Source organism: Lynx canadensis, chromosome C1, assembly GCF_007474595.2.
Source record: "Lynx canadensis isolate LIC74 chromosome C1, mLynCan4.pri.v2, whole genome shotgun sequence".
NCBI lineage: Eukaryota > Metazoa > Chordata > Mammalia > Carnivora > Felidae > Lynx > Lynx canadensis.
In genome coordinates this window covers 118,108,409-118,123,688 of record NC_044310.1, presented here as the reverse complement: position 1 = coordinate 118,123,688, position 15,280 = coordinate 118,108,409, and the positions used below count along the sequence as shown (strand labels likewise).

The window sequence follows — 15,280 nt, the reverse complement described above, 5'->3', positions numbered from 1 at the left end:
GCACTTCTGCTGCTACTTAATGGTAGCGCTAATAATGATACCTTGCATTTATGCACTGCTCTTAACTCTTCCAGGCCAGCACCGACTTTCATTCTTAAAAATACCTTTAGGGGCGCCTGGGTGGCTCAGTTGATTAAGCATCCGACTTCAGCTCAGGCCACGATCTCGCGGTCCGTGAGTTCGAGTCCTGCGTCGGGCTCTGGGCTGATGGCTCAGAGCCTGGAGCCTGCTTCCGATTCTGTGTCTCCCTCTCTCTCTGCCCCTCCCCTGTTCAGGCTCTGTCTCTGTCTGTCTCAAAAATAAATAAACATTAAAAAAATTTTTTTTTTAAATACCTTTAAAGTGAAGGCGAAATTACTCCCATTTTGCAAAGGAAGAATCGAGGCCTGGAGAGGTTAACGGTCTTGTTCAAGGTCATACGTTAGGCAGGGCTGGAAGTAGATGTGCCCTATACCAGTTCATTGTTTACTGTTCGGTGCCATCTGGATCAGCTGCTGCCATCATGGTTTCTGTTCCTCTCAGGCTACTGCCGATTGTGTTTTCTTCTAATTTTCTGAAATAGAAGCCGATAGATTACTGTCTTTGTGTCTACACAAAGGCATCATCTCCCGTGGGTAATAGTGAATATCGCTTCAATGAAATGTGCTTAGAATCTCCTACATTTTGGTTATAGCTAAGAAAGCTCAGTATGTCTAATGTTCTGTTTAAGCACTCAGCTTTCTTAAGGAAATATTTTTAATGATAGAAGACAACATAAGCAATAAAGTGCCTACAGGTTCACCTTTGAAAATTATAGCCTCCAGTATGATAAACTTGACTTTTTTTCCCATTAATTTTAGGGAGATGACACTTTGCTCATTCCTATCCATGCCTATCCTGTCATGAACACACTGGACTTGCCCTCATTTATAAATCTATCAGATGTTCTCCTTGGTGAAAGGTGAGTTACCAAGATGACCCACCAAAACGTCATAGGTCATGAAAAGTTAAGAGATACGCATAACAGAAACTGAGATTTGTATTTTTCCTAGGTTTGTAATTTTCTAGCTGAGTCAGCCTGGACTTAATAGTTGGAAAGGTAAAACAAAAACAAAAGCCCATGTCACAATATCGTGAGCAAGGAAGGGAATTTATGGGGCCATTTAACTGAAAGCTGCAAGGTGGATCTTCAGGCACGGCTGGTTCTAGGGGTTTAAATCAGCTTTCAGGAGCCTGCCTCTCGCCATTTCTTGGTTCTGCTTCCCTCTCTGCAGGCTTCTTTCACAAGAGGCTTCCCCTTCACAGGGGTAAGAAAGCTGCCAGAAGCTTTAAGCACTGTTGGCAACAGGGGTTGCAGGGACTGGAGGGGTTGGGGGTGTTCGAGCAAAAGTCCCAGGATTGAGTCTTACCGGACCAACTTGGATCTTGTGCCCATCTGTTAACCCAACTCTGCTTTGGGTGGGAAAGCAAAAAGAACAGAAAGTGACTGTCCAAGCCACATCTCAAGATTCCTCGACCCTGTCTTATTGGGAAAATAGTGTCCCGTGTCATGTACCTGTTGTTGTTTTTTTCCAGTAAATATTTATTAAATATTTACTACGCATACCTAAATATCTCTACCTGTCCCTAGAGATATAAAAAGATGGATCCTGAGCTGTTAGATAAAGCTATATAATGGCCATGCCAGTTGTTATTACTTCTATACTGGTTGGGAAATATATACCGTCCTGAGCTCCCGTCCCTCCATCCCAGCTGCCTGGCCCCTTTCCTGCCCTCCGTGCCACCTTTGAATGACTCAGCAACTAAGTTGTTGATACCTGGCAATTTGGGGGTCAGGGGGAGACATCTGCAGGACACGGCCTCAGCCTTATAGCCACTCTACTTGAGTGCTGCTCGGAAGTCCCGATTGATTGACACTTTGAATATCACCCATGGCAAAAAGGTAAATCGACAAAGGTTCTGATTCTGAATGTCTCAGAGTCTAATGGGGATAGAATCAAGGCATCGGTTAATTACATCGATCGCTAAGTGCTGTATGTATTAGAGACACATTGGGGGTCCTATATAGGCCCAGAAGATGAAGCTGACTGGAGAAATGGGAGTGATTACTCCTCACTTCTCTGGGGGTGACATCTGGTTGTCCTAAGAGGACTCCATAGGGTGGTAGAATATGAGGATGGCATTTGAGGCGGGGAAATAGCACGTACAAAGGCATGGTGGCAGCAGAGAGCCTGGACTATATCTTATAGGTGATTTAGCCACTGGAGGGTGTTAATTCACCCAGTAGCTGGCAGATACTAGATGTCTCTTGCTATAGGTCCAGATGGTGAACAAAGACTGGGCTTCAGCATGCTTTGGGGGTGAAAGCGAGTTCAAGTGCCTGCAGCAGCACTGAGCAGGGTGCGTACAAATTGCTAATGACCAGATAGCAGGGTTAGGTAGAGAGAGAGCCAGCTGAACCCTTTGGGATGAGGGACCGCTTATAGACTAATATGTATAGCTTCATGGCCCTTCCTTTGTAGTACCATTTGGCATCCTTTTTTTTTTTTTTTTCAACGTTTATTTATTTTTGGGACAGAGAGAGACAGAGCATGAACGGGGGAGGGGCAGAGAGAAAGGGAGACACAGAATCGGAAACAGGCTCCAGGCTCTGAGCCATCAGCCCAGAGCCCGACGCGGGGCTCGAACTCACGGACCGCAAGATCGTGACCTGGCTGAAGTCGGACGCTTAACCGACTGCGCCACCCAGGCGCCCCACCATTTGGCATCCTTGAGCGAAACCCCCAAATTAATTCTGAAATAGTGGCCTTAGTTCAGCCGATGTGTAACCTTCTCCTCCTACCCGCCCCCCAGCCCACGCACCTTCCCGTGACCTCTGACTCTCCATCCGTCTATACTTTTTTTCTCAAATTCTTTAAGAATTACAAATAAATAGTACACACAGAAGAATATATAGTCATGTGTAAGATTTAAACAATAATAATATAATGAACACTGCCTTCAAGACATAACACATCACCAGTAACTTTGCAGCTACTACTTGGACTTTTGTGATAATCATTTCTTTGATGTATTTTAGTAGTTTTGCCACATACGCATGCACCCCTAAGTAACACATTGTTTCGTTTTGCCAGTGTGGGATCTTTATATAAGTGGAATCTTACTGTATGTAAGTTCTCCTGCAACTTGCTTTTTCTATTCCACATTAGGGTTTTGTGGTTTCGCCATGTTAACTCACATAGCTAGAGTTGGTGTCCACTGAATGGATTGACCACGATTTTTTTTTATTTTAGTTTTTTTTTTTAACGTTTTATTTATTTTTGAGAGAGAGCATGAGCGAGGGAGAGGCAGAGAGTGGGGGTGATAGAGGATCTGAAGAAGCATGCTCTGTGCTGACAGCAGTGAGTCCGATGGGGGGCTTGAACTATGAACTCATGAACAGTGAGATCGTGACCTGAGCCTGAAAGTGGATGCTCAGCCACCCAGGTGCCTTGCTTTGACCAGCACTGCTGATGTGCCTCCCTGCACGTGGTGTGGAGCACATGTTCTAGAGTTTCTCCAGGGTATGCATCTACAAGTGGATGGTCTACCACAAGTTCACTGTTAACTTTGTAACACCAGCTTGTTTTCCAGAATGGCTATGCCCATTCTCACGCCTACCTGCAGCGCAGGAGAATTCCTCTCTGCCTATACCACTGCCGAACGATGGGTATTATCAGATTTTGACATTTTCACTGACATATATTCTTGCCCCCTTGCCCTTCAGCCCTCTTTATTTTCTGGAACACATTTTGCCAGAGCTGTATCCCAGTATTTCCTCTCTCCCCCTCTTCAACCCTTCCTGTCTTCACCCAGTCCTTGTCAGTGCTAAGTGCTCTGCAAAGTTGAGTCCCTCCTGGCAGGACCCACTCACTCTATGCATTTTGAGGCCAAATATAGCTATTTCCTTTAAATGGGTGACTATCGTGACTTTCATGAAAATCAAAGTGGTAGAAAAGTAGGACCTATCTAACTTCCTAGTTCTTGAATCCTTCCTTCCTTCCTTCCTTCTTTCCTTCCTTCCTTCCTTCCTTCCTTCCCTCCTTCCTTCCCTCCTTCTTTCTTTCCTTTTTTCCCTCCACAAATTTCAAATTACTTTTTGTTTGGGTCATAAGCCAGGCTTAGGAACTGAGAACAATGGCAGGGGCACCTGGGTGGCTCAGTCGGTTAAGCGTCCAACTTTGGCTCAGATCACGATCTCATGGTTCATGGGTGCCAGCCCCGTGTCAGGCTGTGTGCTGACAGTTCAGAGCCTGGAGCCTGCTTTGGATTCTCTGTCTCCCTCTCTCTCTCTCTCTGCCCTCTTCTGCTCACACTCTGTCTCTTTCTCTCTCTCTTTCAAAAATAAATAAACATTGGGGCGCCTGGGTGGCGCAGTCGGTTAAGCGTCCGACTTCAGCCAGGTCACGATCTCACGGTATGTGAGTTCGAGCCCCGCGTCGGGCTCTGGGCTGATGGCTCAGAGCCTGGAGCCTGTTTCCGATTCTGTGTCTCCCTCTCTCTCTGCCCCTCCCCCGTTCATGCTCTGTCTCTCTCTGTCCCAAAAATAAATAAACGTTGAAAAAAAAATAAATAAATAAAAATAAAAAAACCAAACAAAAATAAATAAACATTAAAAAAAAGTTAAAAAAAAGGAATTGAGAACAATCGTTTAATAAACTGGTGAAAACAATGTAGCTTATAGTGCAGACATTAGTCTGATTCTTAATACATAAATCTACCAACTCTATGAGAAGCTTTTCCCAAACTATTTTGTACATAATGCCCTTCATTTATAATCAGAATGAAAATTTCAGCTAAACAGTTTATTAAACTGAGCTACTGTGTATAATGGTGTGAAATTTTTAAAAATCTGTCAAAGGATAAGCATGCTCCTTTTTTCCTTCACACATACTGGCAGCAGGCAGTATCCTCCCAAGGCTTTATGCCCTTTACTTAACAACTGTTAACTGTCCAAACTGTCTTCTGCTTCGTTCAATCTAAAAACATCTGGTTATAGGGCAGGAGGGAAGGATTTGAAATGGCTTTCACCTTAAATGTTCTCTGTTCATCCTAGGCTACCTTGAGGGTTGAAGGTACCCTTTGGGTGGGTTCTTTATTTGGGATTCATTCATTCATTAGATGTTTACTGAATGCCAGTGGGTGCAATGCACCATGTTAGGTACTGAGTACACAGAGATGCTTAAGAGCTGAGATCATGACTAAGCAGACAATCCTAATGTCTAATGTGGGTGTATTCAGAGCAAAGACACCTAACCCAGTGCAGTGGGAAGTGAGGGCATTTGGGACAGGGGGTGGGAAGTGCTCAGACAGGATTTTCTAGAGGAGAATATCTCTGAACTGAGGTGTTGTGGATTTTTTTTGGTTTTTTTTTTGTTTTTGTTTTTGTTTTGTTTTGTTTAGATTTTGTTTATTTTTTTTTAATTTTTTTTTCAACGTTTATTTATTTTTGGGACAGAGAGAGACAGAGCATGAACGGGGTAGGGGCAGAGAGAGAGGGAGACACAGAATCGGAAACAGGCTCCAAGCTCCGAGCCATCAGCCCAGAGCCCGACGCGGGGCTCGAACTCACAGACCGCGAGATCGTGACCTGGCTGAAGTCGGACGCTTAACCGACTGCGCCACCCAGGCGCCCCTAGAGTTTGTTTATTTTTGAGACAGAGAGACAGAGCATGAGCAGGGGAGGGGCAGAGAGAGAGGGAGACACAGAATCCAAAGCAGGCTCCAGGCTCTGCACTGTCAGCATAGAGCCCGATGCGAGACTTGAACTCATGAACTGTGAGATCATGACCTGAGCTGAAGTCAGACATTTAACCCACCGAACCATCTAGGCACGCCTGTGAACTGAGTTTGTGAAGGATAACCAGAAATCAGCCAGCAGAAGAAGGGAGCAGAACGGAGAGAAGAGGGGTGCTCCGGGCAGGGCAGTAGCTTGGGCAAAGTGAAATGCCATAGCACGCTTAGGCTGGTCTAGAATGTTCATGTGATGGATGTGGGTTGCAAGTTCAGAGGCAGGGCAAGTGGGGAGGGGGCTGAGCGAGAATGGCCTCATAGGCTTTGGTGGGAAATGTAGATTTTACTACTGAAATATTTAAGCAGAGAAATGGCATGATCAGATCTACCTTTCAGAAAGCTCACTCTGGTGACTGAGCCAGTGCGGAGAAGTGGAGGGGGTGTGGCTAGGACCACTGGGACAGTTCAGACACAGCAGTGGTTGCAGATATATAAATGAGGCAGGAGGGTCTCAGGCCAGGTTTCTTAGAGGCGGAAACAAGGACGCATTGCCCATGATATACTAAGGCATGACCTGTAAAGGAGTGAAGGATAGGGATGGGAGTGCCCAGCCTTCCAGAATGGCCAAGCAACAGCAGTCCCAGAGCCGGGTGATGGGTGCACCAGCTGGAGAAAGAGAGTACCAACAGTGCCTGCTGGAGATCTGCGGCAAACAGACCGGCCCTTGGTTTCTACATCCACTCATCAGCACTCCATCTGGCTATCTCTGGCTCTGGAGCTGCACTTCTCTGGACTGGCGGTGTGGATTCCACAGGCAGTGGAGGTGATAGAGGCCGTCGCCTGTGCCAGGCAGACTGAGGTCTGGGGACTCCTGGTGGACTGTGCCGTGACTGGATAGTGTAGGGCTGATGTGCACAGGGTCGGCTGTCTCCAGGCTGCCTTCCCTCCCCAGTACAGAGCAGGGCCTAAGAAAGAGACTTCTGTCAGTGGCACAGCAAGAGGTAGGTGGTGGGAGAGATCTTGCCCACTTGCAAGCAATAGCGGGAGTTCATTGTCTGTGGCAAAATATTTATTTATTTATTTATTTATTTATTTATTTATTTATTTATTTTTTATTATTGTTTTAATGTTTATTTATTTTAGAGAGAGAGCATGAGTCGGGGAGAGATAGAGAGAGAGGGAGACACAGAATCTGAAGCAGGCTCCAGGCTCTGAGCCGTCAGCACAGAGCCCGACGCGGGGCTCGAACTCACAAACCGTGAGATCATGACCTGAGCCGAAGTTTGATGCTTAACTGACTGAGCCACCCAGGCGTCCCCGTGGAAAAATATTTGAAGAGGACATAACCTTCTAGAAGTCAGACTCCTTTTGAATAGCACCATACACCAACAATTCTAAATATTACCGGTGATGAAATATTCCTCCCTACAAGGGCAGACTTGTTCCCAGTTGCTGCTCAAACCCATGAGAAGCGATCACCTCATTCGTGACCACCAGTCTCCCTGAAGCCTCATTTTTGTTCCTATCACAGTGTTTCCTCACCTGTGTGGCCCATTGGGACATCTCTGGCAGTGGGCTTCTGGCTCTTTCTCTGCTTCAGTGTGAGCTCACCCCCCCCACCCCCCCCCCTCCCGCCACCTCTATGCACACGGTACACCCCCAACACTGCTCCTTCCGTTTCTGCAGGGGCTGCTTGAGAGATCGTGGTGGGGACTAGATGGGGATGCATGTCCCATGCTGAACTCTACACTTGTCCCAGCTGCTTCTGTGCCCGCCTCACCCGGCTCTCCTTCCCGCCCCGCCCTGCCCTGGGGCAACTCCAGTCAGCACCTCCTTCTGCCCTGCGTCCACCTGTCTTGGTGTCTTTTAGAGATGGGGGCGCCTGGCTGCTTGCAGTCTTGCTTCTGGCTCTCTCTGCTCCCACCTTAGCTCCGCATCCTCGGCCTCTCCGTTTGTGCCTCCTCATGGAAAACCTAAATCCCCGCATGGTTTTCTAAGGAGGTTTTAGATTGTTGGAAGAGAACAAAGTCCACCAAAGCTTGTCTGTTGAAGACTGTTTTTAGTCCCCAACTTGTCATTGCTTCATTCATTCATTCATCCATCCATCCATCCATTCATGCGTCCATTCATCCACTCTGAATTGGACCTGCTGACCCCCAATTTGTAGCTTCTGATTTAATTAAACTGCTGACCTGTTTGGTTTCGTTCAGATGGTGGTGGCCCGCACAGTTTTGTTTTTTTTTAAACCTTGAATTCGCTGTCAACATTTAAAAATCAAAAGATTTCACATAAAAATTTAAATTTTTACTTTTTTCTTTCTTTTTTTTTTTAAAGAAAAAAAAGGTGCCGGGGTGGCTCAGTCGGTTAAGCATCCAAGTTCAGATCAGGTCATGATCTCACGGTTCATGGGTTTGAGCCCCTCACAGGGTCACTGTTGTCAATGTGGAGCCCGCTTCAGACCTCTGTCCCCCCCCCCCCCCCGCCTCTCTGCCCCTCCCCTGCTCATGCTGTCTGTCTCTCTCAAAAGTAAATAAACATTTAAAATGCATTAAAAAAAAAAAAGAAAGAAAAGATCCAGCAATACTGGGCCCACGGTCCTGCATGATCACAGTTAGTTGAATGGAGATAAAACACAAGCTGCCTCTTTATTTTTTTTTAAAGTTTATGTATTTATTTTGAGAGAGAGAGAAAGGCAGAGAGGGAGAGAGAGAGAATCCCAGGCGGGCTCCTCACTATCAGCACAGATCCCGACTTGCGGCTCGATCTCACAAACCATGAGATCATGACCTGAGCCAAAACCAGGAGTCGGACGCTTAACCGACTGAGCCACCCGGGTGCACCTGAAGCCGCCTATTTAGAGGGCAGTGCCTTTGCCAGCTCACTGCAGTCCCCACCACTCCTTATCACCTCACATACAGCCCTCCTCACTCCTTTTTGTTACTTGACTGGCCTCTGAGGACTTGCGCCAAAAACACTGAAAAGGAGACAAGGCAGCCAAGGGTCGGGTTCCACAGCACGGACCCACTGATGGCTCTGGAGCCCTTCTGTCTGCATGTCTACTCCAGGCTCCCTCTGCTGCATGCTGGCTGTGTGACCCGGAAACATAACAGCCTCTCTCTGCCTCTTAGAATCCTCATCTGTAAAATACAGTGCGTAGGAGTCTCTGCCTCTTAAAGTTGTTCTGGAGGATTAAGCAGGTTAAAGTAGGACTTATTAATAGTTAACAACATTTGTAAGTTTTTAATACTTACGAGAACTAAGAACGGTGCTTAGCATGTAGCTCCTGATTCATATTAGCTATCGCCATCATCAACATCATCATCACCCAAGAGATTTTCACCTAAGTAACACACACATGAGACCCAGACGGGTTGGCTCACACTTGAGCAAAGGTAGACAGCATATAGAGAAATCGGGATGAGAAGCTCGGAGCAGGAAGGCGGCAGCCAAGTTGAAGGTGGCCTTCCGACACTGAGCGGCTGGGCTAGCAGCTGAGGGGCGTGTGTGAAGCTCTGGAACAGCCAGGCAGGTACTGGGCCCCAGCTGGGGAGAGTGGCCCAGTGGCAAGTGGACAGAGGGGCAGGGCAGGGAGGAGGGTGTGGCTGTAAGTCCAGGATCAGGAGCTCTTTTGTCTTGGCATTTATACTTAAAAAAAACAAACAAAAAAACAAGTTTTGTTGAGATATAATTCACATGTCATAAAACTTACTAATTTAAAATGTGCAGTTCAGGTCGTCTGATGGCTCAATTGGTTAAGCGTCTGGCTCTTGGTTTCAGCTCAGATCATGATCTCCCAGTTCGTGAGTTCAAGCACCGTGTCAGGCTCCATACTGACAGTGAGGAGCCTGCTTGAGATTCTCAGTCTCCCTCTCTCTCTGTCCCTCTCCTGCTCATTCTCTATCTCTCTCTCTCTCAAAATAAATAAATAAACATTCAAAAATAAATAAATAATAAATAAAATAACATGTATGGTTCAATGGATTTTAGTATATGCAGCCATAACCACAATCAATTTTAGAACATTTTCATTACCCCAAAAGGAAACCCATTATCCACTCTTCATTTTTCCCCCTCAAACTTCCTAGTCTCAAGCAGCCTCCGACTTTCTGTCTCTATAAATTTGCCTATTCTGGACGTTCATATGATGGCAGCATACATTACGTGGTCTTTTGTGACTGACTTCTTTCACTTAGCATCATGTGTCCCAGGTTCATCTAACTTACAACATGTATCAACACTTCATTCCTTTTTATTGCCAAGTAATACTCCATTGTGTGCCTGTACCACATTTTATTTATCCCTTCATCGGTTGATGGATATTGACTGTTTCCACTTTTGGGCCACCTTGGATAATGCAACATTTGTGTGCATGTTTTTATGTGGCTACATGTGCTCAGTTGTGTTGGGTGTATACCTAGGAGTGCAATTGCTAGGGAATATGGGAACTCTATGTGTAGTGTTTCAAGGAACTGTGGAACTAATTTCCAAAGTGGCTGCACCATTTTTAATTTCTCGCAATGTACGAGAGTTCCAATGGGCACTTACATTTGTAAATGTCAGAGTAAAGCAGCCATTTCTACAGCTAAAGAAAAATTACAATGACAAAGGTGATGGGAAAATATAAATCCAAACAGAAGGTAGATTCAGAGGGTATATTTTCCCTTTGCGTATAGAATCAATTTAGACAAAATGGCTAGAAGTCACAGGGCCTGCATTTAATACCACCAAATTTGCTTTCTTACTTTGAGGTTGCTTCTAGAGAGAAGCAAGTCTGGCCTGGATAGCGCCTCTCTGAGGACTGGATAGTCTTCACACATTTTCCACAAGGTCATGAAGTAGACTCACATATATTCATCAACCTTATTTCCACTGGCTGGATTTGACGGCTGTAAATTTTCCTTGCTGAGATAAAATCCCACGTGGACATTTGCCAGCTACCCATAAACAACCATGGTGGCTCGAGATCTGGTAAAATGTATTTTTGACAGCTTCTGTAAATAACCAAAAGTTGCATTCTGGTTTCTGTCCAACATCTCTAAATCAAACACTGGGGTGCAGAGGACTTTCAACTCTCTTTCCCTTTTGTAGTTTGAAATTCTGCTTTATAACTAGTCTCACCACCCTGGCTGATTAAATTCCGTGATCACGTGATAGCTTAAATTTTTTTTTTTAACGTCTTATTTATTTTTGAGACAGAGAGAGACAGAGCATGAACGGGGGAGGGGCAGAGAGAGAGGGAGACACAGAATCGGAAGCAGGCTCCAGGCTCTGAGCCATCAGCCCAGAGCTCGACACGGGGCTCGAACTAATGGACTGTGAGATCTTGACCTGAGCTGAAGTCGGCCGCTTAACCGACTGAGCCACCTGGGCGCCCCGATCACGTGATATCTTAGAGAGTGCTGTCGATAAAATACGATTTTCCCCTTCCTATATGCGCAAGTAAAGAAGAACTTGCTGCTTTGAGGTACTGAAATTTGGTATCTTTCCATTCTTGTGGTTCTAAACAATTCATATTAATTCATCATACTCTCTGGTTTCTCTAGCGGTGCCAACCTGCTACCAAATAACTGGTTGAAATCTGGAACAAACCCAGTCAGTTGACCGGTTGGTCTCTCCATGGGGCATCAACTGATCTTCCTTGCCCCAAGCTGACTCTGTTGACTGTTTGGTTAGTGTGCTTTAGACAAGCTTATGTGAAAGTCACCTGGGTCCTCCCCTGGATTCCCTGTCACTTCCCATTTTTCACTCTGGGCCGTGCCACAGACAAGGCAGCCATGTTGCTCTAAAGCAAGTGGAACTCTTGAGTTTATCTCAGGGATACAGATGCTGTGTAGACCACAGGGTCACATTAACAACACCAGTAGAACCTGTCCCTGGCTGCACCATTCCAAAGCCAGGATATTTTAGCCTCTGGAACTTTTACACAAGTTTAAGAATTTACCAAAGGATGCTTTTCCTTAGGAACTGAACCTCATGCCTCATTTTAGAAAGTGTGGGAATGGCCAAAGTCAGAGTAGGATGTCCGAATGAAACTCAGTTCTCTCACTGCCCTACAGTTGAAAGCGTGTGGGTCATGGGAGAAGGTGCATCCTTAAACTAGCACTGGAGGGAAAGATCTACAGTGCAGGTGCCCAGCATAGACAGCAACCAGGTCCTTTTTTGAACCGTGCCAGGAAAGAGTCTCCGTGTGAAAGGCCCACCAACCAGCTATATCTGAGTTAGAAAGAAGGTGCCAGAATGACTACAAAATTGATCTTCAGAAGGGTTTTTGGGAGCCCTCGCTACCCAAAGAGAATAATTCCCATTTCTTAGCTCATCCAGGGAAACACATTCCTTACCCATTCTAGGGACTCGTTTCTCATATCCCAAAGTCAGAGCTGACTTGAAGGAGCAGCAGCATTTTGTGGAAACTTTCTGACAAAGGCAACTTGAGCTCATCAACACACTTGTGCTTTAATTTATTTCAGCCCCTACTTGGGATTATTGAGCCGTCGTGAACTTACATTTCAAAATTGCTTCAAAGCTGATATTCAGACTTAAAAAATTGCTGTCACTTAACAGCCTAAATGTTTACTGTATGAAAAACTCTACCACATTTTATAGTTAAAATTGCTTTGATTTTTTTTTTTTTTTAATTTTTTTTCAATGTTTTTATTTATTTTTGGGACAGAGAGAGACAGAGCATGAACGGGGGAGGGGCAGAGAGAGAGGGAGACACAGAATCGGAAACAGGCTCCAGGCTCTGAGCCATCAGCCCAGAGCCTGATGCGGGGCTCGAACTCCCGGACCGCGAGATCGTGACCTGGCTGAAGTCGGACGCTTAACCGACTGCGCCACCCAGGCGCCCCAAAATTGCTTTGATTTAATATCCCTTTGTTGAGCTAATATCTTGACCCAGTCTCTGTGAATTTTAGCAGGAAAGAAAATCATCCCACCCCTAAACCATAGAGATCTATATTAATAATTAAAGGATATAAATGCTTTCCCCTTTCATTTTTTTTAAAATTTTTTTTAACGTTTATTTATTTTTGAGACAAAGAGAGACAGAGCATGAACGGGGGAGGGTCAGAGAGAGGGAGACACAGAATCTGAAACAGGCTCCAGGCTCTGAGCTGTCAGCACAGAGCCCGATGCGGGGCTTGAACTCACGGACCACGAGATCATGACTTGCGCCGAAGTCGGCCACTTAACCTACTGAGCCACCCAGGCGCCCCTGCTTTCCCCTTTCATTCAGCAGACGTGGGTACCGTCAACAAAGGAAACTTTCTTTTCTTTTTTTTTAAATATCTTTAAAAAAAAATTTTTTTTTAACATTTATTTATTTTTGTGACAGAGAGAGAGAGAGAGAGAGAGCATGAACAGGGGAGGGTCAGAGGAAGAGGGAGACACAGAATCTGAAACAGGCTCCAGGCTTTGAGCTGTCAGCACAGAGCCCGACGCGGGGCTCGAACCCACAGACCGCGAGATCACGACCTGAGCTGAAGTCGGACGCTTAACTGACTGAGTCACCCAGGCGCCCCAACAAAGGGAACTTTCAACGGAAGGCCTAAATTATTTTCTTTTTCAAGTTTGTCTCACAAAATGTTGAAATCTAGACTTTTGACTCTTGGAGAAAGTGATGGCAAGTCTAGAAAACTGAAAATGGGGAAAGCACTATTGACCTTATTGAAGCCTGGCTTTCATACTCTGCTTTCCTCCCTTAGTTTCTGTACAGATTTATTTGGAAAACTGCTCACTTGGTTTGCGTGGGGCTCAGGAAAGGAGCGGCAGAAATGTATGGCCGGCATCTAGAGCAAATGAACGTGTGCATCGGGGGCAGTAATTGAAGGTGGCATGTTTCGGTTTAGGGTCCTCTAGTCTTTCAACGTTTATTTATTTTTGGGACAGAGAGAGACAGAGCATGAACGGGGGAGGGTCAGAGAGAGAGGGAGACACAGAATCGGAAACAGGCTCCAGGCTCTGAGCCATCAGCCCAGAGCCTGACGCGGGGCTCGAACTCACGGACCGCGAGATCGTGACCTGGCTGAAGTCGGACGCTTAACCGACTGCGCCACCCAGGCGCCCCATCCTCTAGTCTTTCAAATGATTCCTTAAACTGAACAGTATATAAATGTTGTGACTTACGTGAAACTACCAAGCTAGTATCACGGACCAAGCAGTAAGAACTTGAAAATGTTTTACTTTTTAGGGGCACCGGGGTGGCTCAGTCAGCTAAGTGTCCGATTCTTGATGTCAGCTCAGTTCTTGATTTCAGGGTCGGGAGTTCAAGCCTAACACTGGGTATGAAGCCTACTTAACAAAAAATAAATAAGTAAAATGTAGAACATTTTAATCTTTTTAATGTTTATTTTTTATTTTTGAGAGAGAGAGGGGGACAGAGGATCTGAAGAAGCAGGCTTTGTGCTGATGGCAGCGAGCCTGATGAGGGGCTTAAACTCATGAACCGTGAGATCGTGACCTGAGCTGAAGGCAGACCCTCAACTGACTGAGCCACCCAGGCACCCCTACGTTTTATTTATTTTAACGTTTACTTATTTATTTTGAGAGTGAGGGCACATGCATGCACCCACGCACAGGAGTTGAGAGGGAGGAGAGGAAGAGAGGGAGAATCCTAAGCAACCTCCATGCTCAGCTAGGAGCCCGGCCTGGGTCCGATCCCACGACCACGAGCTCAGGACCTGAGCACATATCAAGAGTTGGACGCCCAGCCAACTGAGCCACCCAGGCACCCCAGATGTTCTACATTTTAAATGCTGCAAAAAATATTCATGGGTCAGTTCCTAATTCTGATATTTAAGAATACAACACAGGGAGTTTCCGTAAGTCTACCCAAAGCACGTTCCTGTGGATAGTTTTCGGTCCTGGAGAGATACCGCTAAATTGAAAAATGAATGTGTGCATCGGGGGCGGTAATTAAAGGTGGCATGTTTCCATGGTTCTGGACACTCCTCCTCCTCTCTTGGTTTATACAACTGTTACATCTCACACCAAACACTATCCAAGCAGCCACATCTGGTCACCACTGTTGTTGCACTCCACGTTCTACTTCAAAGGTTTGTGATACCTACACACGCATGTGCATACACACACTTTTTTTTTTTTAACATTTATTTATTTTTGAGATAGAGAGAGACAGAGCATGAACGGGGGAGGGTCAGAGAGAGGGAGACACAGAATCTGAAACAGGTTCCAGGCTCTGAGCTGTCAGCACAGAGCCCGACGCGGGGCTCGAACTCACAGACCGCGAGATCATGACCTGAGCTGAAGTCGGACGCTCAACTGACTGAGCCACCCAGGCGCCCTGCATACACACACTTTTAATGTGGTTTCTAGAATGTGATGATTTAATGCCTGTCAAAACACTTAGAACAGAGTAACTAGCCACCAGCCCACTGAATTGTGACTTTTTTTTCTTAAATAGTTGCTTTCTCTTGAATATGCCCCAAATTTCTTATGAAAAATCCTAATACCATTTCAAGACCAGAATTATTTGAATTTAAGTTGCTTGGCTTTAAAAATTCATTTCTTG

The 15,280-nt window shown here is 45.7% G+C and overlaps 1 protein-coding gene across 2 annotated transcripts in view; it reads left to right on the top strand.

Moving 5' to 3' along the window:
• Nucleotides 1–15,280, top strand: part of CFAP221 (cilia and flagella associated protein 221) — a 112,417-nt gene that overhangs the window by 14,568 nt on the left and 82,569 nt on the right. For both annotated transcript variants that reach the window (XM_030327572.1, XM_030327573.1), the window contains exon 6: nt 840–940. In XM_030327572.1, the coding sequence (XP_030183432.1) occupies nt 840–940 (101 nt within the window). The remainder of the gene's footprint in view (nt 1–839; nt 941–15,280) is intronic.